The following is a 23,445-nucleotide window of genomic DNA, read 5'->3' as shown; positions in this document are numbered from 1 at the left end:
ACACATTCGCACCTCTGTACATCTTCCTCAAACAGATGGTTTGGTAGAAAGATATAACCAAACAATCAAAACACTCCTGAAGAAAACAATATCGGACTCAGGAAGGGATTGGGGCAAGTTGCCGTTGGTCTTGTATGCCATCTAAACTCATGTTCAGGCTTCAACCGGACAAAGTTCTTTTGAATTTGTTTTTGGCAGACAACCTAGAACTCCCCTAGACATGGATGCTGAGCAATGGGAGAAGAAGGAAGTTGAATGCAGAGACATACTCGAATACACCCAACAGCTGAAGGCCCATATACAGTCGATACGGGAAGATGTCAGGATTCATTTAGTAGAAGCCCAAGAGAAGCAAAATAAATACTATAATACAGGAAAAACTTTAAGAGAGTTAACTATAGGGGATAAGGTACTGGTACTTTTACCGAGCACCGCAAATAAATTGTTAGCAAAATGGAAAGGCCCCTATGAAATACTAGAAAGAATAACCCCAGTCACTTATCGATTGAAGGTGTCAGAAACGCCAAAGAAAACCCAGATATGTCATACCAATCTCCTTAAAAAGTGGGAAGAGGAAGATATACAAACCCCAACTAAAGGCTCTGTCTTTCTCGTAAATAGCGTAAAGCCCCTTGAGATGACTTTATGTCCCCAGTCAGGTGAATTCCAAGAGTGGATACCACATATTAATCCAGACCTACCTCACAAAACTAGAACCCAAATTATAGAGGTGTTAAAACAACATAGGAATCTTTTCTCAAAAAATCCCGGGAAGACCCCTTTGATCCAACATAATATCATAAAAGAAGGGAAAATAATCTGATTAAAACATTATCACATACCCGAGGCTCGTAGACAGATCGTTGAACAATAAGTACAAGACATGTTAAGTACTGGTATAATTGAACCTTCCGCGAGCCCATGGTGTTCTCCAGTGGTTTTCCTACCGAAACTAAACGGAACAATCCATTTTTGTATTGACTTCAGACAGCTCAATGCCATTTCCACATTTGATACCTATCGAAATACCTAGGGTAGACAAATTAATTGAACAATTATGACAGGCGCGAGACCTATCCACATTAGATCTCACAAAGGGATACTGGCAAATACCTCTAAACCCACAGAGTAAAAAGAAAACAGCTTTTTCCACCCCGCCAGGATTATACCAGTTTACGGTGTTACCTTTTGGCCTGCACGGAGCCCCTGCCACATTTCAACGTTTGATGGACAGAATATTAATACTGCATACTGGCTATGCTGTAGCCTATTTAGATGGCATAGTCATCTATAGGGAAACCTGGGAACAACAAATAAACCACCTATCTAGGGTATTTTGCTCCCTAATAGAAGCAGGATTAAGGTCTAAACCAGAGAAATGCAGAATGGACAGGAACTCCATTGCCTACCTTAGATATAACATAGAGCGGACATATATATATTTGTCGGCCTCAGCTCGACAAAGTTTACACCATTACTGAAATCCCACCCCCCAAAACTAAGAGGGAAATACAGTCCTTTTTGGGAATGGCGGGGTACTACCACCATTTGATTCCAAATTATTCCACCCTTGCAGCCCCTCTGACTAATCTCCTAAGGAAAGAACAACCAAATAAAATAAGTGAATTAATGGCTCCACAACTGGCAAGTTATCAAACCCTTAAAGAAGTCCTGACAACCAAACCCGTCCTTCACTGTCCTGACTTTAAGAAGCCTTTCTGCTTACAAACAGATGCATCGGATTTGGGCCTGGGGGCTGTACTTTCCCCAGAGTGATGAGGAGGGGAGGATACATCCGATAGTATATAGTATGTATTAGTAGGAAACTGTTACAGAGGGAAAACCACTATCCCACTATAGAAAAGGAGTGCCTGGCCATAAACTCGGCCTTCAAAAGCTTGCAATACTATTAGGGCATCCTTTTACGCTAATCACCAACCGCGGCCCACTAACATGGTTAGCTCACCATAAAGACACCAATCCCAGAGTATTAGGGTGGTTCATGGCCCTCCAGCCAGATACAACAGTCCCCTGGATCACAAATGGTAACTGCATATTATCTCTCAAGACATCCTGTAGATTCAGGACTCAGGGGGTTATTACAACTTTGGAGGAGGTGTTAATCCGTCCCAAAAGTGACGGTAAAGTGACGGATATACCACCAGCCGTATTACGAGTCCATTATATCCTATGGAACTCGTAATTCGGCTGGTGGTATATCCGTCACTTTACCGTCACTTTTGGGACGGATTAACACCTCCTCCAAAGTTGTAATAACCCCCTCAGTCACTCACAAGGGGGAGCAAATGTAACAGGGTAATCAACCCTGCCAGGACATACGATGATTCTGGGCTGATAAGATCGTGCCCCAGGGGCATGGTAGAGGGAATGCTGTGCCAACGTCAGCACGTCCCCAACAAGAACCCGGAAGAAGAAATGCCGGGTAGATGAGAGAAGGCACGCGCATACCCGGAAGATGGAGAGGACGCCGAGAAGACGACTGAGAAGCCACAACACCCGGAGAGAAGAGGAGAAGCGTGCAGCAGAACAAGAGACGTGGACCAAAACTATGAGGAGGTGGAACAGCGGCATAAAGGGGACGTTGAGGGAGAGCAAAGCACCGGCGAAACTGACAAGCCCCGTTCGGGACCCAGCAGCCCACCACGTCCCAGGAGGGACGTGGCTAGCACAGGTGCGTGCCCGTATTTGGGGCTCTGCTACCACACTATTTTAAAAAAAAGGGAGAAGAAAGTAAGGAACAACAATAAAAGAAGGGGAGAAAGGGGTTCTACCATAAACGAAGAAGGGACAACTAGGAGATAAATTAAGTTTATTAAGGAAAGCATGATTTCTGAAGCACATTCACAATTATACTATGAGCACAAAGTGAAGTGAATTTTCACGGAGTGATCGCGTTTGGCACTAGACCCTCACTTACCTTTCCCATTATAGAGACCATAAAATATACCAATCCCCAGAATAATACACTTACCTTTTGCCGCTCTGTCCTCTGTTTTGTCCTCATGTTCCTGTATGGCAGTGACCTGACTTCGAGATCCATTTGAAAGAGACAAGAGGGAGAATAATGAAGAAAAAAAAGAAACAGAAGGAAGATAGAGACTAATATAAGAACATAAAAAGGACTATTAAAAGACCGCTGTTAAGGAGTGTAAAAAGAAAGAAAAAAAACCTGCACAAACAGGAATAAATACCTTTTGGGGTCAAACTCACATGAATTCATCTGATTTGTGAGATTCTCAGACCTAAGGAAAAGGCCTCCGTGGTGGTGCTAAGGACTTCACTGTGTAGACCTCAACAATCTTGTATTCAAATTGGACCATAGGCTTGGGGAACGTAAGAGCAAAAAGCTCTGAAGCAACACCAGAGTATTAATCTTAAAGTCTGAGATAAGGGAAAGGGAAGATAAAACTTCAGAGTCCAAACCCTTGCAAATTGGTGGCATCAAGGACCCTTTATCAGCATAGGAAAAGGCCAGATGGTGTAAAGCTAATTTATGCTTTCATTGTCAAGGGCGGGCAATTTGTCTACTACTGCACAGTAAAACCCAAAACGAAAAATAAGACGAAAGCGAGTATTTAAGTTTCAGACAAAGTGCAGGAAAACTGAAACTCTCTGCAACTAGGAGATTGTTTTTCCTGAGTTCTCGACTATGAGATATCCCAACACCTGCCTAACGTTGCCAACCAATTTTCTCGGCATTTGACTATTACAGTCATTACCTCAACAAAGGAGACCGATTCTTCCTGTGAATATCGAATTTGTGGCCCCATACATTTTTTTCATTTATCTCTGGCTGACAAACTAGAAATCCCACATGAGACTAGGGATGAATCTGAACCACTTTGAGCAGTTGACGTCTTTGCACTGTCTTCCAGGCTCATACAGTTTCACACTACCCGATTAATACTAGTTTGACATTTGATTTAATCAATACCCCACACGTTCAAGGTAATTCTAGGAATATCATGGTTGGAGTATCACAATGCAAACATCGATTAGCTCTTAAGGACCATAACCCTAGATTCTCCAATTTGCATGACAGTATGTTATCAGAGGGCTCAATGTCTAGTTACACCATTACACTGCACAGATACACAAGGCACCTACCCTGACGATCCGCATGAGGAATATCAGGACATCTTAGATCTAGCAAAAGCAACTGAGCTACCCACACACCAGACCTTTGACTGTTGCATTTGTCTCATTACTGGGGTGACACTTCCTTGCAGCAGGGTATAAGCCGTCATTGAGCCTGAGACACAGTACTTACGAAATGACTTCGATGAGCTGTTGGAACAAATTTTCATATGACACTTGACCTCTCCTGTATATTACCCTCTTCTTTGTTTCAATGCAGAATGGGGAATTACAGGCCTGCATCAACTACTGGGTGGTCAATTTGGCTACCATAAACAATCTGTATCCTTTACGTTGATTTATGTCCTTTTAGAACAGCTATGAGATTGCACCATCTACACTAAGTTGGATTTGCGCAGAGCTCATCCCCTTATTCATGTAAAGTAAGGTGATGAGTGGAAAACAGTGTTCAGGACTAAAGTTGGGTTATTGTAATAAACCATAAAGCCCTTTGGCCTCTGTAATGGCCCAGCAGCATTTCAATATTTAATCCACAAAGTCCTTTACCACTTTCAAGATGTATGTGCAATTATCTTTGACAAAATCTTGACTTATTCTAGAACAGAACAGGAGCATGTTGAACATGTGTGTGCTGTTCTGCAGTATGTAAAAGAACATGCCTTTGCACCAAGGTGAAGTGTTTTTTTCATGTATAATCAGTTGAGTTCATGGGCTACCACTTCTCACCTGCAGGTATATCAATGAATCCCAAAAAGGTAGAAGCCATTTTAGCATGACTTGCCCCAACCATGGTAACATACGTTCAACGAGTGCTTGGCTTTGCCAACTTCTACAGAGTTTGTACCACAGTTTTCAGACAAAGTTGTTCTAATAACTTGACTGCAAAAAAAAAAAAAAAAGTGTCTCATGCAGCGTGCAAACGTTCCTCACCTTAGAACACAAATTTACATCAGCACCAGTATTGCAGGATCCAGACACCAATCAGCCCTTCTTCATGGGCCGGATGCCTCACAAGTTGCTGTCAGAGGGAGTGTTGTCTCAAAAGGACCTAAAACTGGCCACCTTCATCCCATAGCTTACTACTCACAAAAATGCTTCCTGTAGAGCAAAACACACAGTAGCTAAGTGGGAGCTAATAGCAATAAAATTAGTCTTCATGAGTGGAGACATCACTTGATAGAGGCCAAACACAATCATGTTTTCAATGAATCATACGATTCTACAGTTATTTAGTTTTGTGAAGGCACTTACCCCCGCCCAACGCTGTAGCTGCATATCTCAATGATTTTGATTCTCATTGCTCATCGTCCTGGTTCAAAGCAACTGCAAACTGATATTCTTTCCGGACTGGGTCATTCAGTAGAAAATGGGGCTACAACCCTGCCGCCAAATGTCATACCTCCCACAAAATTATAGCTGTAACAAAGGCAGACACTTTCATGAACATAAGAGCTTGGCAGAGTAGATTCTCAAGAGTGAACAATGAACCCCAAGGATAATATCAGGAATTAATACTTCTTCCATTATGACAAAAAATACATACCCACTGATAATTTAAGACAAGTGATCAAGTAGAACCATAATTCAATGGAATCCAGGATTCCAAAAAACTGTAGGAAAATGTCTGAAGAATTGATATGGAAAACTATGCAATGTGACATACAGACATATGTTACCAATGCACTCTATATGCACGCAATAAAGCCTAACACCTAGCACCCTCTGGTCTTCTCCAACAGTGACGCATACCTCCAAGCACCATGTCACATGATTAGTCTAGACTTTATCATAGACTCATCAGAATCTAGTAGTAGTGGACATGCTATCTAAGATGATCAATTTATACCCTTAGAGGGTTTGTCCACAGCCAAAGAATTCAGTGACGTCTTCCCACACGACCCATCCCACAGTTCGCCTCCAAAGTTTGGAAGGCCTTGTGTACCACATTAGGAATCGAAGTAGCCCTATCGTCTGAATTCTACACTCAAATAGACAGACAGACTGAGCGGGTCAATCAGTCCCTGGAACAGCCCCTTAGGTTCCTGATGTCTACTCTTAACTGTCAAAAGGATTATGCCTTCGCATTGGTAGAGTTCCCATATAAAAGCATGTATACTGATGTAGGCTGTTCTTCCTAACAGGGTTTCACTCACACGCGCTCCTAATTTTAACACCAACTGATTCTACCCTACTGCCCTCTGTCCCTGAATGCTTGCAAACACTACAAGACATAGAAGGGCAAGACAGGAAGTATTTTGTAAAAAGCTAATCAAAATTTGAGAGAACAGGCCAAAATATAGGGCAATAAACAAGAAGTTGTGTGGCTCTCAACACGCAATTTCAAACTACAGGACTCAAGTAAATTACAGCCACGATTCATCTGACCTTTTTCCATCAGGTACTTTCTGACCCCTGTCACTGTATGTTTACAATTACCTACAGAATATACACTGCATCCAGTTATCTCGTCTCTCATTAAATTATATCATCCAAATACCCATAAGAATTCCCCACCTCATACAGTTCTATTAGGTGACCCACCAAGAATATGAAGTGCAGCACATCTTAGACACAAAGCGAATCCACGGCAAACTGTATTAGCTAATCAATTGGAAAGGGTAGATGTCTTCAGAGTGTTCTTGGAAATCTGCTTCCCATGTCCATACCCCTGGAATGATAGTGTTTTTATGCACTCAGTCCCACAAACCATGACCCATAGGGCAGCCCTTGGGAGGTGCGACTGTCATAAATCCTAGAACCTTAAATGTGGCCTGCACTATTGCGCGTTCATGTTAATCACCAGTTTAGTAGAAGTCCCCCTCCCCGTTGTTCTGGTATCGCAATAGTCCACTTTCATGTATCACTTCATTGTGTGTCATGATATGCTTCACTGTTTCCTGGTGGCAGCGATAGCCAAGTGCTCCATTATACTGTTAATAATATGTGCACTTTCGGAAATGTGTTGCTTACAGACACACCTTTTTCCTTGGTGGCAGTGGAGAACTTGTGCTAAAACAATGTGCACTAACCGCACACTCAAACTGCTTTGTTTCACTCCATGTGCACGGCCGACTCCTTGCTGAGAAACTGTTGCCGCATCATGCGTGCTGGTTCCACCTGCACATCAAGTGGCTATTTAAACCACTCCTAAACAGAAATCCACCCTTAGCCTTTTTTGGAAATTTGTCACGTACGTGCTCCAGAGACACTGCAATTCCTGTACCCAGGCTTCAGTTCTCCTCTTCACTTCTGCTGCAGAAAGTCTGCATTCCAGGGCTCCAATGGGGCCCCGTGGAAATGCTGGATGCAGTCCAGTCTTTCTGCGGGAGCATTCGGGGCCAGAAATGACGGCCGATAGTTAGGATAGGCTGGGGAAAGGGTAGGGGTGGAACGATCAGCCTCTTCGGCACTGGCTGTCACGCAGCGTGAAGTTTGGCTGATCGTTAGGAGCGGGTAAGGCAGGTTTTAATTTAATTAGTGTCAGCAATAGGTCATGACTCTAGGCCACGATTTGGATGCCGTTAGGGCCGCGCTTCGCCTCTGAGGGGAACTGCTCAGGCCTGGTGTCCTTGACCAGGCCTGGGTAGGCATGACGCGTGCGGCGTCAGAGGGGGGTGGCAGCGGCAACTGCCGCTTGCCTTTGCCCCAGTAGGGATGAAAAAAAGAAGCTGAAAAAGGGGTGGGGACGCAGCGCGTCCACCCCCCCTCCTGTTTCTATTGATGGGGGTCACAAGGGGAACCTCATGGGACAGAGCAGCTGGGTGGGGAGGTTTTGGAAGATGGGGGGGGGGGCGTCTGGGAGTGACTCAGGCCCCTTGGCTCAGTTTTCTGGGCAGGGGGACCTGCAAAGGCAAGAGGAACAGGGGACAGGAGACCACTGGGGGCTGGAACAGCCCCTGGATCTTACTTTGGCTGGGGCCCCAGCCAAGGGTCAAAAAGGGAGTAGGGGGAAAGGGTTAGGGGGTCCCAAGGGAAAGAGGGTCAGTGATGGGGTGAGGGCCCCTGGGTTTTCAGGGCCAGGGAGAGCTGAGGCATCTGGCATAGGGGAGGGGATCCACGCAGAAGAAGCCATTGGGGTTAGCGGGGTGGTGGTGGCACACACCCTTTTGCCACCATCTTTCATGAATGTTTTGCAGGCATCAACGTCTACCGCCCAAGGACAAGAGGTCTCCCGCAAGGATGGAGGCAGGCGTAGACCAAGGCTGGACGCCACAGGGGCTTGTCGGGGCTTTTAAGGTAAAGGGAAACTGGTGGGCGCCATGGGGTGAAAGGCAAGGCTCACGCTGTAGTGTAGTCATTTTTAATATAGCTTCATGCACGTTAGTTTAACATACTAGGCCGCTGTGCACTTTGCCCTAGATACATTTTATTCAGCCTCGCACTGTTATTTAACAATAACCAGTTTTAAGGTCTTGTTTTAATTTTGCTCTATCACACTGTTTAGCTTAGTTCAGCACTGTGTTCTCAAATAATGCATTCTTGATCGCCCTGTGCTTCAGTCAAGGCTACAGTCTGGTACATTGCTGGTAAACGTGGTAGAAGTTTAGTCTCTAGTATTCGTAGAAAATACACATCCTTACGAAGGGACATTTTCTTAGAACATCTGCGTGTTGGTTATAAAAACACTTCCTAGTCCTAGTACACGTTGGAGGGAGATTCCGACCAGGAACCTACAACTAGATGCTGACCGCCCCGTTGCAGATGCTGATGCAGATTACAGGCCTTTGCTCAGGTATGAGGGTTGATGTTGTCCCGGGGGAACCTGAAAGGCAGGCTTAGAGCTTCACATGCTGTGCTCAGAATATAACTTAGAGAGAACATAATCTAGTTGCACTATGATAACCTTATTCTTGTGCTTCACTCTCATTGTTACTATTTTAATCCTACTGTGTTGTGTAGTTCTGGTTATTGCAGCTCACGCTTTGCTATCTAAAACGCAGTCGTTTTATTAAACCAATCTTTAAAACTTAAACTGCCTTTGTCATTTCTATATGAGACCGTACTGTGTATGAGAGAACCGGTTGTGACCTGAGTGACCACGACTTCCCTGGGAAGTACTAAAATGTCATGCGCTCGGCTGCCCAATTGTCTATTCTCTTTGGGAGAGATGAGGCACTGCTAGTTAGCCGGAGCAAAACCCAGATTTAGAGTGACAAGGGTCCTACACCGTGGGTCAGACCTAGTCCCCCACACTGTGAACGATCTTGCCGCTCAAAATCCAGTAGTCTCATTAGGATAATGAGAGCCTACGTGACATGGCGCCGCCAACGTTTGGTCAGGCTCTAATTTTCGGGTCCACCAGTATATCTCGGTCTCATATAATATAATGACGCCTCAGTTCCGTACACAGAGACGTCCGTGGTACTGAGGATTTCCACCACCGCCGTATAGGTAACCCTATTTACAGCGGGTGGTTGTTCAAGCTTGAACCTTAAAAGGAAAAAAGACCCTGTCTTGGTGTGCCTCCTCTGAACCTGTAGTGCTTTTATAATGGCAAATCCCCAGGCTGTACAAATAGCTCTTGATATGAGACAACCACTTACAACACATTTATTAGCACATGGACTTACAGCACAGGGAGGTCCAGTCACATTTGTGGTGGACGCTCACACAGCTTATAGAACAGAGCTGTTCTATTCTTGGGTCACATTTCCAGCAGTTGATGGGAACACAAATACATTCCATACATATACAGTTGCAAACGCGCCTGGGCAGTACAGGGCGTGCGCATACTTAGAGATACCTCTATCTTATCAAGAACATAATAATTGGCTTGATGGCACCCTACCCCATAACATATTACCAGTAAGGTTAGGTCCACTAAGTAATGAAGGTCATACCTTGCCTTTATTGGCCACATATACAACTCATCCTGCAATTGCAAACATGGCGGTAGCTGAGCTTATATACTGAATTAACAGCAATATATAGACGTTTAGTACAATTTGTGATACAGACACTAAATACAAACCCAGCGAGTGCTGCTCCAGCACAACCACATGCAGTAACACCAGATATATATCCGGTGACTGTACACTCTATTATGGGTAAAGTCCCAGCAAAACGAGAGGAGACTCAGTTTTGGCTGGCACAAAAAATGAATACGCTGGAGGCGGTATTTCCCCATACGGGACCTCAGGACAAACATAGAATATTAACTATGTGCTTACCCTTTGGGATGGTTCCCACAGTGGAACATTGTAATACATGGGGCACAGTACTTGCCGCTCTCTATACAACAGCACATGGTACACCAACACTAGCAAACCTACCGGAAGTGCTGAAACACATTCAAGAGGAATACGGGGCTGCCCGGGCCTTAGATTTAGGAATGCAACTGATGGGCAATTTTGCCACGGTTTCTTCAATAATCCTAAGTAATCTTAAAGGGGAAGCAGTTGCATTAGCGGTGCGTATGCGTCTTCGTGACGTTCCGCAACAAGATCAGGAGCGGGAACTGCCTAAAATAATAGCTGAAACATATTCCACTATCTGTCGAGATAGCCTGGGGGCTAGACCACAAAAACCTCAATTTCAGGGAAAAATTAATAAAGACAATACTAAATAACAACCTGAGGGTAATAAGAAGCGCTGGGAGAAAAAACAAACACACCTAAAAAGGATAGGGGAGAATCTCCACGTACCGAGACCCCGCAGAATAGGTATATTCTCAGAAATAGAGAGAATATAAAAACGCCTGATAGATATTAATATACTGATACATGCCAATCTCGTTCCTTTCAGGACTCATCGGAAAAGAGAAATGACAGAGGTGGGCGATTAGCATGGAGAACAGAGTACGTGAAACCGAGACAGGAATCACAACGCTCTTCGGAGGTTTCTGTCAAGAAGGAAGAGAAACCAGTACAACAAAAACAACAGTTAAAAAAGAAAAAAGTGGCAGCAGTCTCAGTTAGACATGCCACTCAGGAAGGGGGTTCTCTTCAAGAACAAGAGCTGGGCTCTAGCACTGCTAGACAGCGTGGCAGAGGTCGCAATAGTTCGCCAGAATCTTCTAGAGCATCTGGAGGTGAAAGCAACTGATGACTTCATACAGGTAGAAACAGCTGATATGCGTGTCTCCGAACCCAATAGGGTGTATAGAGTAACTCTACAATTGGAAGGAGACATTTAACACACCATATACACAATATTTTGGGACCGTGTAGTTAAAATATATGACATTTTGTTGGCCGAACAAGATTGGCCGCCTGATTTTGTCTGCACCTGCCCAGCTGGGGAGGAGGTTATTAAACCTTCCTTCTCGCCCCTTGTTCCAGAGGAACTCGCTGAGTCCTATTCTATAGATAGGGCTCTTGCACAGGCACCTGCGTTATATAGAAATCACGTAGGGTGGGACAGGGATTCTCCATACCATGTAATTCCCATCAAAGGTGAACCTCAGCCACAACCACAGTATCCCATTAAACATGAAGCAAGGGCACCGGTGATAGAAATACTCACGCAATTAGAATACCAGGGGGTGATTGAACCCGGTCTCTCACCGATGAATAATCCCATATTTCCTGTAGCTAAACCGTACCATTCATACAGAATAGTCTTAGACTACAGACATTTGAATGGACATATACGTACATATGCTATACAAAACTTGCATAGCACTGCATTAATGAGCAACATTGTGAGGAAAAAATATGAAACGACTTTGGATATCTCGAATGGATTCTTCTGCCAGAATATAGCACCTGAAAGCAGAGATTTAACAAGCTTTAGCGCAGTAGGCTCCCAGAAAAATTCTGTTGTTTGCCTCAGGGGTATAAGAACAGCCCAGGACTGTTTGCAGCTCGTGTGACTGCTATTTTACACGATTTAGACCCTGAAGCGTTGTCATATGTGGATGATATATATCTTACGGATGGCGAGTTACTACAGCATTTAAGACACGTAGCCCGCATTGTTGTAGGGTTTGCCGTACTCGGCTACAAATTTAACTTCAAAAAATCAAAAATTGCCTTCCTCAGCGTCCTGTTCCTGGGATATGAGCTGTCGAATGAAGGGAAGAGCCTAGCGCCACAATTCTTAGAAAAGTGTGCACAATTGCAACCTCCAAATACGATTGAGAAACTCCAATCATTGTTGGGCTTTCTAAATTTTGGCAGAACATACATTCCGGATTATGCTACACGCATAAAACCTTTATATGAATGAATACGTCCTGATTTTTCAAGCAAATTTTGGACAATTGAACATACACATACTCTTCGAGAGTTACAAGCAGATATGCTAGCAGCAAAACATCTACACACACAGGACAATAAGACACATTTGGTCATCAGGGTGATAACTAGGGTCATTGGGTTTACTTATGTCACATTTAATGAAGGTGAGACAGTCCCGATTGCATACAAGTCACACTTGTATTCTGCTGCTAAACAACGATTTTTACTCACAGAGAAAATTCTCACTGCTGTACAGAGGGCTGTTATTAAAGAGAGACCTCTTGCCCAGGGAAAACGCATTGTCGTTTCTCCTATTCTGGCCCTTGAGGCTGTTACAAAAGCTCGCGTTCCGAACGCAAAAGCACTTCACCCACAATGGATACAATGGGCTACGTCTTTAACAGCCACTGGTGTAGACTACATTTTTTACCCCCAGTTACAAACTCAGGAATTTCTACAATATGAAGTTGAATATCCAGTTCCCACTGACACGTTGCCTATTGATCAATATCAAGTAGTCATGTATACCAAAGGCTCTGCGCAACTAGCGATTGGAACAAAACATCAATATTCTACTGCATGTGCGGTTGTGAGCGGCTATATGGAGGGGGAGAAATTCTGCCCCCAACATACCTATACACAGACCTTAGGGGATTGGTCAGCACAATTGGCTGAACTAAAAGCTCTGCTAATGGCACTAGACCATGCAGATCTGACACAGTTCACACGGATTGTTTGTGATTCGTATTATTGTGGCAAGTCCTTTAATAAATACCTGCATTACTGGCGCTTGAATTGGTTCAGAGATTCAAAAGGCAAAACCATAAAACACAGACTACTGTGGGGGAAGGTAGCAGACTTGGAAGAGACGCTACCCAAAGTCCATGTTGTGCATACACTTGGACACCAGCACGTTGGAATACACGTTGCTGGAAATACTTTGGCTGATGAAGCCGCAAAGTCGGCAGTTGCCACTGTAGCTGCAGTGACTCGTTTGAGTTCCAAACCAGACACAGAAATTATGGCTGCTATAAAAGCTACGGTTGATGGTACGCCGTATACTAAAGGATTTCCTAATAAATATCAATACTTGATGGGAAGTATGCTGAACGCTGAAGTTAAAATTCCAAGCGTGGGCGTACCCAACATCCCCAACAAAGATGTAAGACCACAACTGATTAAAGCAGTGCATGAGGGAGTGGCATCTGCCTGTCGCAGACACCCCTCTTAATCTCAGACCATTACAATGTGTGTACCTGGATCATTGCGGTTCATTAACACTGGATAGTGCATACAAATATAAACTAGTCGCTGTTGATTCCTGCTCCAGATTTGCGTGGGTGTGGCCACAACGCTCGGCTGACGCTCGGACTGTTATTAAAGATTTGAGAGTCTTTGTCGGTACATATGCAGTTGCGGCATTTCATTTCGACCAGGGCCCTGCTTTTGCCTCAAGGGCATTCAGGGACACCATGGCTTCATTGGGGGTCCAGCTCCAGTACTCGTCTCCATTTCATCCCAAGGGAAATTCTGTTGTGGAGCAATTAAACCGCGATTTAAAGCAATCCTTAACAGCCAGAGTCTTAGGTACGGGTTGTAGTTGGCTAACCCAACTGTATGGAGTTCAGAGTACACTAAATAACCTGCCTAGAAGGTCCCTGGGGGGGTCGTACTTCATATGAGTGCCTGTTCGGAACACAAATGTTTGTTCCGGATCTTGATGGTCCTGGTGTGGAGGTGGCGGAAACACCTTTTGACATAAATGATCGTGTCACTGTTTTACAGGAATTACAGCAGTTCCGTGAAGATTACTCTTCTAAAAGTGCTGCCTCCACAGGAATTAAGGATGTGCCAGTAACACCTACCGGCTGGATTCCCAGGGTTCGGGATCCTGTGCGTGAAAAGGTTGCAGTGAAAAAAGAATTTGGCTCTTCTTATCGTGCACCAGTCCCTGTGTTGGGGATACACGGAACCAGAACTGTTATTCTACCCCCGTTGCCAGGTGGCAAAGAAAAACGCTTTGTTTCTATTGACAATGTCAAGTTACAACATGTCGCCGATTCTACACAGCCGACCAAGAGGAACGTCCAGTAGTTCCCGAATCCCTCTCACTAATGGAGAAAAAGTTCCGCTTAAAGTTGTCTATACCAACACTGTTGACTCTCCGAGCTTGGGGAGGGTGGATGATGATCTTGCATTAGTTCCACTAACAACGACCAACTTAGAAACATTTGATCAAGTCACCATGACTACAAACGTGACAGATGGTGCTGTCTACAGTGTACCACCGCGGGAAACATCAACTCCTCCATTGACTACGGCAACGCCTTTTGCACGAACTGCCTCTGGTTACTTTGCCGACAACAACAATGGTCTATCGGACTCGTTTGCCTCTTCGACTGCTGACCTGCCAGGTCCACGTAAGCTGATACGCTGGCTTAAAGATACGTATTTTGTTTTTCCATGGAACTATCTGTGGCTCTTATTGACTATGCTAGCATTTTTTCTTTGGATTTGGTTTGTCATTACCTTTTTTCTGTTGATACATGGTAATTTCCTTCCCGAGAGATCAGCAGTTTAACAGGTGAAGGAGGTGTTGAAACCACATTTTTCATCACATAAGGTTCGAAGAGACTTGTCCTTTGTGAACATTTCTGCAGTGCAATTCCAGATGGGATTGTGTGGCATAAAGTATTGTTTGATATAGACGGTCCCACTGAAATAATTCAAATACCGTATGTGCTAAAGTTATCTATGAATGATATAGTAATAACAGGCATTGTATCTGATGATTGGGATGTGAAGACAGTTGACTCGATGACAGAATTGCAATATTACACTGTCTATGAAAATGAAGATGTTTACCAGTTTAGAGACAATTATGGTAACATGTTTTGCTATAATTATTATGGGCATCATTTCATACATAAAGCGAGCAGTCCAAAAACAATATTTGATTATACGCAATGGGAACATTGCCCAACTCCCCTGCAAGGGAGTTCAAAAACTTATTTTGATAAATGTACATATTTTTCTGGGCATCATCAAAAGAATGCTGAGTCATTTTATTTTAAGGTAACTCTGACTAGGGATAAACAAATGTTGTTGACCAACACGAAATGTATATATTCGGACTCCTTTGTTTCCCGGTTATCAATTGAAGGTTATGAATATTGGTCAAAAAAATGTTGATTTGAAAAGTGTTTGGGGAACAAAAAGTTGGCAAACTAAGGGTAGAGAAACATTGTTTAGAGCATGTCTCATTCCGTTCAATTTTTTTTTTTTTTTTTAGGAAACAGTACAACAGACCAGTTGCCTAGGCTTAGCTACAATCAGAGAATTAAACATGCCCAGCATACCTGCCCCTGTGAAATTTAATAACTGGTAAAAGTACACAAATGCGACTTTTAGTGAGTTGAATGGGTCCAGAATGGTACATTTAACACTTCACTGACACGTCCAGGCGGGTGGTTATTGTGGCAAATATATACCAACGGGTGTCATCAACGTGTTGTCACCTCCTCGGGGGGTTTCCGAACGAGTAGGTTAGACCCTCGCTATATATCACCAGAACATGCTGAAATAAATTACAACATATAGTGTAGGAAAATTGTGCCAGCAATGGCTAAAAACATCCTCGCTAGATGCAGTTAAGACACATCTCACTCTCATGTCTAATAACACTGACTTACAAGATTTTTTTGTCAGGGCCAAAGATACCACGTAGGAAGCGTTTCTTGTATGAAGTATACAATGAAATATGGAAACTTTCTCATTAAGAGGCTGCAGCCCGGCTAAGGCAGATAGATCAGGACAATCGGAAAAACGCATTTGCTGTTGTGGATAATGGAATTCACACCTTGTCCAACCGGATATATACAATTAACAACATTGTTTCTCCTGCTATAGACATTATACGATCTGACATGTCTTCTTTATAACATGGACAGAGTCAGACCAGGTCCATTATGCAAGTTGGGTTGGACGCTTCAGACATTGAAGGCTGGTTGTGTTCCGTAGCAGCGCATCAGTGCCAGGGAAATATTTGTTTCCTTTAATTGGACGCGACAACAACAACTAATGGCTAAGAGGCGACTTATGTCATGCTCAACATTGAAAAGTTAGAAAGATTGCTTTTTACCATGGCCGAGATTCCCTCAGCAGAGTGGTTGATACACAGGGTTATTAATCTGCCTATTTCAACATTACAATTCACTTCTTGTTTGAAACATGTTCCGGTAGGCAGATATGAAAAGTTGGGAGATAGTTACATCCATGAGGTGTGGGAGCTTCCCTTCTCGTACAAATGTCTCAATGGCATGAAAGAGGTCTTTCTTAGTGGGAGTGAATGTGAGACTTCAGTCAGCCATTCAATGATTTGTAAGCAGCTGTCCTTGCATGGGGAGTGTAATGCCTCAGTTGCAAACTTGGTTTGCTATCTGAAGGGAGTTCCAGTACCCTTGATTAAACGCACGTACCAGGTGCTTTCAAACGGCAGCTACGTCCTCCTCAATAGTGAAGACTGTTGTGGCATGCGGGCCGGAATAGTTTACGTTGTTTCAGTCACTAAGATCGTTACATGCTGCGGGAATGTGCAGTTTCCCCCCGCTAAAATTAGGGAGGTAGCAGATATTTGGCCTCACATTACTACTTCCAAGGTGAATTTTGACAAGTTAAGTAGACTGAATGCTTTATTGTTTGAGAAGCATGTGGCCCTTACATCTGCACGCAAGACCTACGCACTTCAGGTGGCAAAGTCATCGGCGGAAACACAGTCCCTGTTAAATACAAACTTTCCGAGACACTTTGGTGAACTCATGGGACGTATATTTAATGCGTCCAGCACTGCTGGATTAGCAAATTTTTTCAAAGCTGTTGGTATTGGTTTCGTTCATACCTTTTCTTTCATATTCGGTTTAATACCTTTGGCTATTCATTCAATTTTCTGATGCATTTTTGGGGGATTTCCGATAACTTTGGCTTTATTAACCGGCATTTTGCTGTTACTGTTTTTCCGCAATGGCTGTCCTGCCGCAACAAGGACGAATGTGGGCGCTCCCATCAGCGCAGCTGTGTCGTGAACGCATGATGCAGCACTTTGGAGCAACACTCCTGAAACATTTGGTATGACTGGTCTCTGTCATTCAGACCGGTTTTGGTTTGTGTGCAGCCTGTGTTTCGGTGCTGTTGGTGCTCTTTTGAACATGCACTGGACGTTTGTCTCTCACAGCAACGCCCCCCCAGTGATTGATGCTGATCTGTTGATGTTCTCGATGAGGGTTCATTACCAGACATGCGCACTGCGGCTGCGTTTGCTTAGAGAGGCTGATTACGGGATACCCTTCCTGGAGGAAGTTGATATTAACTTGTTCGTAGGCACTGCACGGGATGCCGCCTTGGTTGACACTGGGGCTCTGGAACACACCTGCTCCTTGATAGTTTTTGGTGTGGATTTTCCAGTTTTGTCATCTGCTGAGGTGGATAATCTCCTGCTTTCCATGACTGATGCTTGATTTGGACTTATTCTAAATTGACATTATCCTTTGAATTCGGCACTTGGCCGCATACCCAGTTTTAAATCGTACATTTCTATGCTTGTGTGTCCTCTTAACTTGTTAAAATTGAATAGGGTTTTTATGATATTTTAGCTTCGGCTTAAACCACTTTCTACCGACAAGGGGAGGGTGTAGTGTAGACATTTTTAATATAGCTTCATGCACGTTAGTTTAGCATACTAGGCCGCTGTGCACTTTGCCCTAGATACATTTTATCCAGCCTTGCACTGTTACTTTACAATAACCAGTTTTACGGTCTTGTTTTAATTTTGCTCTATCACACTGTTTAGCTTAGTTCAGCACTGTGTTCTCAAATAATGCATTCTTGATCGCCCTGTGCTTCAGTCAAGGCTACAGTCTGGTACATTGCCGGTAAATGTGGTAGAAGTTTAGTCTCTAGTATTCGTAGAAAATACACATCCTTATGTAGGGACATTTTCTTTGAACATCTGCGTGTTGGTTATAAAAACACTTCCTAGTCCTAGTACACGTTAGAGGGAGATTCCGACCAGGAACCTGCAACTAGATGCTGACTGCCCCGTTGCAGATGCTGATGCAGATTACAGGCCTTTGCTCAGGTATGAGGGTTGATGTCCTCCCGGGGGAACCTGAAAGGCAGGCTTAGAGCTTCACATGCTGTGCTCAGAATATAACTAGAGAACATAATCTAGTTGCACTATGATAGCCTTATTCTTGTGCTTCACTCTCATCGTTACTATTTTAATCCTACTGTGTTGTGTAGTTCTGGTTATTGCAGCTCACGCTTTGCTATCTAAAACGCAGTTGTTTTATTAAACCAATCTTTAAAACTTAAACTGCGTTTGTCATTTCTATATGAGACCATACTGTGTATGAGAGAACCGGTTTGACCTGAGTGACCACAACTTCCCTGGGAAGTACTAAGATGTCATGCGCTCGGCTGCCCAATTGTCTCTTCCCTTTCGGAGAGATGAGGCACTGCTAGTTAGCCGGAGCAAAACCCGGATTTAGAGTGACAAGGGTCCTTCACTGTGGGTCAGACCTAGTCCACAGCGAACGATCTTGCCGCTCAAAATCCAGTAGTTTCATTAGGATAATGAGAGCCTATGCGACAACGCAACACAATACAACAGTGTGGGGGGACGATTCCATACATGTGCAGCCTTCTACAGGTGCGGTAGAGGCCGGCGGGGAAGCCGCAAGGGGTATTGAGACTGCGACACAAAGCAAGGAAGGAGATACAGGGGCTAAGGGGGAGAAGGCAGAGGAGGATAAGGGCGGGCGGGGCATAAGAACAGGCTTCCTTACATGGGTCTTGCTATGCCTTTGGGGTCACATGTCACAAACAAGACTAAGGCGAAAATCTGGAACCATGAATATGTGGATGTTTTTAAACTATTGATAGGGACATCCAGGCAAAAGAGGGATCCAAGGAAGAAGAGTGGGAATTGGCGAGGAGACCATGTGTTCCAATCACTATGGACAACTGGACCTCTGCCTTTTTGATCTACGCCAGTATATACTGTAAGAAATACATTGACAGGAGCCATGGCCATGTTTACATATATGGACATTATCCGGAAGGCTCAATTGCATTTTGGGGGGTTTGCATGGTTAAACTACGAGGAGGAGTTTCAGGCCCCAGTTAACATAAACCCTGAGAAACCTTGGAGTGATGTGGATTCGGAGCTGTGGATGCAATGGGTGGCTTCATCGCCTTCTGCGGCCTCCACCCACACAGATAGTGGTCTCCCGGTAGTCTATAAGCCGTTTCAGCAGCACCCCGCTTCGGGGTGGGGGATATGCCTCAGAGGGTGCAGGTATCCACCTCGGGAGCGTGTTGGAATTTCAATAAAGGGTTTTGCTCCAGGCACCCATGTAAGATCGGGGGGGTGTGTGGGGGGGGGGGGGGACAAGGACCTACTGGGCCAAAGGGCACCTACTCCAATTAAGTTGGAGAGGCTACTTTATTGGTTGTGTGTGTACCGGATACGGACACAGCGCTAAAGTTGGAATGGGGTTTCAGAGAGGGTTTCCGAGTGGGCTATCAGGGGCCAAGGCAATGAAGATGGGCTGAAAATTTACAATCTGCTAAAGCCATGCCGGAGGTGGTGGCAGTGAAATTGAGCAAGGGAGTGGCAGAAGAAAGAATATTGGGTCCATTTCATGAGTGGCCAATGGAGAACTTAAGAATCTTACCTTTGGGGGTAGTACCGAAAAAGAACAAGGGAGATTACAGGCTGATATATCATTTGTCATGGCCGGAAGGGGCGTCAGTGAATGACTTCATCGCACAGGAGGATAGCCGGGTGGTATACGCCACAGTTGATGATGCTATTCGGCTCATCCGAAGTTGTGGGAAAAGGGCAGAACTAGCCAAGTGTGACATTAAGGCAGCTTTTCGATTGCTCCCCATTCACCCAGATGATTTTTCATTGCAAGGGATGCAGTTGGGGGGGGGGGCTATCTATGTAGACAGGGTCCTTCCCATGGGGTGTGCGATTTCTTGTGCGCTGTTTGAGGCTTTTAGCACCTTTTTGCAGTGGGTTTTTGTTCAGGTCAGTGGGCACCGGACGGTGTCACACTACTTAGATGATTTCCTGTTCGTAGGTACAGCACAGTCGGGATCGTGTGGCAAGGCGCTCCGGCACTTTGAATGGCTGGCTATGGCAGAGGGCCAGAGTTGCATTTTGACCTTTTTGGGCATTGAACTGGACACTGAGGAACTCATAGCGCATCTGCCGGCAGCAAAAGTGGAGAAGTTTTTGCTATTTTTGGAGAGGATCAGGGTGAAGCATAAAATTGAATTGCAAGTGGCGCATCAGCTGCTTGGGTTTCTGAATTTTGCATGCAGAGTGGTCAGGGGCGGCAGGACTTTTTGTAGGCGGATGGGTTTGGTAATGTCATGTGCTTCTCTACCACATCACAGGATCAGGTTGATCATTGGTCTGCTGGAAGACATCAATGTTTGAAACAGGTTTTTGACGAATTTCAACGGCACTTCCATGTCTTTTTGGGAAGAGGACGCGGTGTGGCGGGTGCAAATTTTTTCGGACGCGACTGGTGCAGCTGGTGTTGGTATATTTTGGGATGGTCGTTGGTACGCTGAGACATGGCCGACACAGTGATTGAGGCAAGGGAGGAGCATTGCATTTCTGGAATTTTTTCCTCTGCTAGTGGCATAAGCGGTGTGGGGGGATGAGCTGGCGAATAGGTTGGTGATGTTTCATGTTGATAACTTGACAGTGGTTGAGTTGGTAAACAGACAGAGCCAAGGATCTGAGGGTGCTGCGGTCGCTCAGGTGGTTTATGCTGCGTTGCTTAACTTTAAATATTATATTTAAGGCTGCACATATTCCTGGGGTAAACAATTCTATTGCAGATACCCTGTCTCGTTCACAGTGGCAGTGTTTCCGGCAGTTGGCGCCCGGTGCAGAGGAACACAAGACGGCGGTCCCGGCAGACGTTTGGGAGCGGGGCATGTGATGGTCATGCAACTGGTGGAGAGGTCACTAGCAGATTCCACCCTCATGAGTTACCGACTTGCATGGCTGGAATTTCAGGATTTTTAAGTCTACAAGGGGAAGTTTTGGATGCAGGAACAGGGAATGTTAGAGGCCAGGGCGATGCGTTTTGTGGTATTCTTGATCCAGAAGGAGCTATCGCCCGCCACAATCGGGGGTAAATTGGCAGGAGTGTTATGGAAAATTGTTTTTTGGTTGTGATCCGGCTCGGAATGATGTTTTGGGCAAAATGTTGAAGGGGTGGGGGAGAATTTGCGCAGGGGTAGTTCATGTTCGTGAAGCAATTACATTTGCGTTACTCTTTGATATTTTACACGTGTTGCCATTTTGCTGTTTTAATGCACATGAAGTGGCATTGTTTCGTTTATGTATGATATGGATGTTTTTTGCTGCTTTTGGTGTGTCAGAATTGTTGGGGGTAGGGAAAGGGGTCGGCTTGAAAAGGAGTGAGGTCCATCGTCTCAGTGACAGGTTGGGTATCTGGTTGATGCGCTCGAAGACGGATCAATTGGGTAAGGCCAAGTGGATATGGTTGGAGCATGACTTGTACATTTGTAAAGTATTCCCTTGTGAGTATCTATTTATACCTGGGTTAACTCTGTACCTCCGAAGTCACTCGTATTCTCTATACAACAGATATATTTTTTCATAGAAAGATATTGTAAATAAGCACCATAATCTTGATTGTTTTTTCCCCAATTGCATTCACCTTTGTCTACCTACGGTACTTCCGATTAACAACACGTTATATGACGATCCTATATATCTATTTCGCAGATTATCTATTGAAATAGTGTTTATACAGCTGATTGTTCTGTAAGCCAAATATTGTCTACATAGTATGGTATGTTGCATTTACCTATTTTGCCATAAATCTATTTTTTATTACGTTATCTATTTTCTGAGTAGTACTAATTAGCACAATTATATAGCTCTCCCATTCGGATGTAGAATCCAGTACCGGCACCACTAATACTGCTCTGAGACTAACACTTGTCTCGCATTCTCATCCTTTCCAGCTACTCAATCAAAAATCCTTAGGTAATCTCTTCACGTCTTTTTTCACCCTTCATTTTTTCATCATATATAATTTTCGGCTTGAAAGGACACACGCAACAGCACCTGTAATTAATGTTTTCACTCTTTTGGATCACCATTGAAAAGCTTTTATTGGAATGAAGAATTATGTTTTGAGGTGTATAACCCTCCTCACGGACCTTGGGTTTCCACTTTTCTGTGTTTTTTCTTCATAACCCCTTTTAATATAATTCCCAGTCTTATGATGCTTCGCTTTTTCAGCCTTGAGAAAGCCCTGGCGTATGCGCCTGTGGGGCGAAACACGTGTTGGCTGAGCTTCTGCTTTACTTTGGGACCCATTTTGTTGTATTTCAACCAGGAGTCACTTGCCTTCCAACAATAAAACTTGAATTGGAGTAACAAAGTTTCTTCTTGCAGTCCTCTTCCATGAACTTTATTGAATTCAAGGCAATCAATCAAACATCAAAAATATCACTCATATAGTGGGACCTTACCATCTTTTCAGTAGTATGGTTGGAGCAAGGGGGAGTGTCAAAAGCATGCCCAGTACGGAAATGGGACAATTTCAGGGGAGCCAGATTGGACACAGGGGAGGGTGTGTTTATTCATGAGAATGGTGCGAGGGTTACATCTTTTCAGCTTTTCTCAGTAATGAGAATGGGTTTGAGGCGACTGGGTAGACAGACGGGAAATTTTGCTACGCATTCTTTTAGAATTGGTGCGGCGACGGAAGCTGCCAGGTTGGGGTGAGATTGGGGTAGGATCAGGCGCATTGGTCGTTGGTGTTCAAAGTGCTGTGAGAGATATGTAAGGCCTTGAATAGTCATGGAGATGGGTTTTCAGCAATTTGGATAGAGTGCGCTTCCTAAAGGGTGAACTTGCGGGGGAGGGAGGGTTGTTTTGTCTACCTCCTTACATTTCTTTCCTTTCCAGGTTGCGTGGGTGGCCCGGAGAAACAGAAGGCAAGCATGTGGTTGGTCAAAATTTTTTCATTCATTGAGCAGCAAGCTTTGCTGAGAAACAGGTCTATGGATGATCTTTGGGACTCCT

The 23,445-nt window shown here is 44.3% G+C and overlaps 1 protein-coding gene across 2 annotated transcripts; it reads left to right on the top strand.

The window, feature by feature from the left end:
* Positions 1–2,446: 2,446 nt before the first annotated feature.
* On the top strand, positions 2,447–18,647 carry LOC138300963 (uncharacterized). Of its 2 annotated transcripts, none has more exons than XM_069240915.1 (3): positions 2,447–2,692; positions 8,256–8,355; positions 14,085–18,647. In XM_069240915.1, the coding sequence occupies exons 2-3, from the start codon at positions 8,299–8,301 to the stop codon at positions 14,391–14,393; spliced, it is 366 nt and encodes a 121-aa protein (XP_069097016.1). In that variant the 5' UTR covers positions 2,447–2,692; positions 8,256–8,298; the 3' UTR covers positions 14,394–18,647. The 2 variants fall into 2 exon arrangements, with proteins under 2 accessions (XP_069097016.1, XP_069097007.1); XM_069240906.1 differs by having other exon boundaries at positions 10,864–18,647.
* Positions 18,648–23,445: the final 4,798 nt, after the last annotated feature.

This window comes from Pleurodeles waltl, chromosome 1_2, assembly GCF_031143425.1.
Source record: "Pleurodeles waltl isolate 20211129_DDA chromosome 1_2, aPleWal1.hap1.20221129, whole genome shotgun sequence".
NCBI classification, from domain to species: Eukaryota; Metazoa; Chordata; class Amphibia; order Caudata; family Salamandridae; genus Pleurodeles; species Pleurodeles waltl.
The sequence above is the reverse complement of the archived record's forward strand: the minus strand, read 5'-3'. Positions and strand labels throughout refer to the sequence as shown.